The 1,849-nt window shown below is 47.4% G+C and overlaps 1 protein-coding gene across 1 annotated transcript; it reads right to left on the bottom strand.

Annotated features, from left to right (window-relative positions):
- Positions 1-804: 804 nt before the first annotated feature.
- Positions 805-1,386, bottom strand: LOC133896864 (uncharacterized). Its single transcript, XM_062337507.1, has one exon. The coding sequence runs from the start codon at positions 1,384-1,386 to the stop codon at positions 805-807; it is 582 nt and encodes a 193-aa protein (XP_062193491.1).
- Positions 1,387-1,849: the final 463 nt, after the last annotated feature.

Here is a 1,849-nt window from a genome sequence, read left to right as displayed (position 1 = left end):
TGTTCGAGGTGACCGCATTTGGTCGAGAGTCTCAGTTTTGCGCGGGTTGGCTTCAATGCCACGACTTGACACCAAGAAGCCGAGAAGAATGCCGGACGGCACACTAAACGTTCTTTTTTCAGGGTTGAGCATCATGTGATACTTCCTGAGGTTGTTAAACGTTTCCTTGAGATCGTCAACCAATGCATTTCCAGTTTTTTATTTGATTAAAACATCATCGACATATGCTTCTACATTGCGCCCAATTTGGGGTTGTAGACAGTTTTGAATACACCTTTGATACATAGCACCAGCGTTTTTTTAAACCGAAAGGCATCTTTACATAGCAAAATACACCGAAGGGAGCAGTAAAAGTCATTTTCTCCTCATCCTCTAATCCCATGCTTATTTGGGGATACCCTGAATAGGCATCTAGAAAACATAGCAACTCGCAACCTGCCGTAGAGTCGATGATCTGGTTGATACGCGGGAGAGGAAAAGGATCCTTGGGACAAGCTTTGTTGAGGTTGGTGAAGTCGACGCACATTCTCTATCTGCCATTGGCTTTCTTGACAAGGATGGGATTTGCGAGCCATGTACGATGACGCACTTCTCGAACGAAGCCCGCCTTTAGGAGCTTATCGACCTTCTCCTGGATGGCCCGCTTCCTATCTTCCACAAATTGTTGCTGCTTTTGCACCATAGGTTTGGCGTCGGGTTTAACAGCTAGTCGATGCTCGATCACCTCCCTGGGGACCCTAGGCATATCGAACGATTGCCATGTGAATACATCTTGGCCTGGAGGAAGGTGATGAGCTCGAGTTCCTATTTGGGGTCAAGATTGGCCCCAACATTAACTGACAAGGATGGTTTAGACGGGTCGAGGGGTATTGCCTTGACACAACCATCAGTATTTTTGTTGCTAGCGCCATCGTTGGTCTTGCCTTTGGCGTCGTTGGATTTTGAAGCACCAACAAGACTTATGAGCCTAGAATCTTTGGCCTCGACGACACCTTGGTGTCTTTGACGCTTAGAATTTGCGTCCTTAGGTGTGGTGGCTGCTCGACTGAAGTATTCGACCATATCCAGGCTTTGCTTATCGTATTTGACTGTTGCGTGCTGATCTCCTTTAACTATAATGCCCCCATTGGGACCCGAGATCTTGAGTGTTTGGTAGGCACAGTGAACCACTGCCATGAACTTGCCCAGCATTGGGCGGCCTAAGATCACATTGTACATTGTCTCAAAATCCGTGACATCAAAGGTCAGCTTTTCTGTACGAAAGTTGTTGAGCATGCCAAATGTGACCGATAGCTCAATCTGGCCGAGAGGCATGATCGATGAGTTGGGAGTTGTGCCATGGAAAGGCTTGACTCCTGTCCTAAGCTCTGTTCTTTGAATTCCCATCTTGTCCAAGGTTTTGGAGAAGATGAGGTTGAGTGAACTACCACCATCGACCAGAGTTCTGGAAACATTAATGTTGAGTATGGTCAGCTAATCCATGACCGGGTATCGACCAGGATGTGGTACCATGGCTGGATGGTCGGTTTGATCAAAGGTGATCGGCTATTTTGACCACTTGAGATACCGAGTGGGCCCAGTTAGGGCCAGGTCGACTTCTCGCTCGACCGCCTTGTACTGCCTTTTGGACTCATACGTGGCGAATGCTTCAAAGATTTGCGCCAAGCTGTGGTTAGCCTTGTGGAACTGGGGCTCGTCACCCTCAATATTTCGCTTAACCTCCTTATTACCACGCTCAGCATTTGCCTTGATCTTTTCATTAAGTTTCTTCTTGAATGCATAGCAATTGTCAAAGTCGTACTGGTTGCTCCGATGGATGGGACATCACTTTCTGCCACCTCGACTAAGG

Source organism: Phragmites australis, chromosome 17 (assembly GCF_958298935.1).
Source record: "Phragmites australis chromosome 17, lpPhrAust1.1, whole genome shotgun sequence".
NCBI lineage: Eukaryota > Viridiplantae > Streptophyta > Magnoliopsida > Poales > Poaceae > Phragmites > Phragmites australis.
This window is presented reverse-complemented; position numbering and strand designations above follow the sequence as displayed.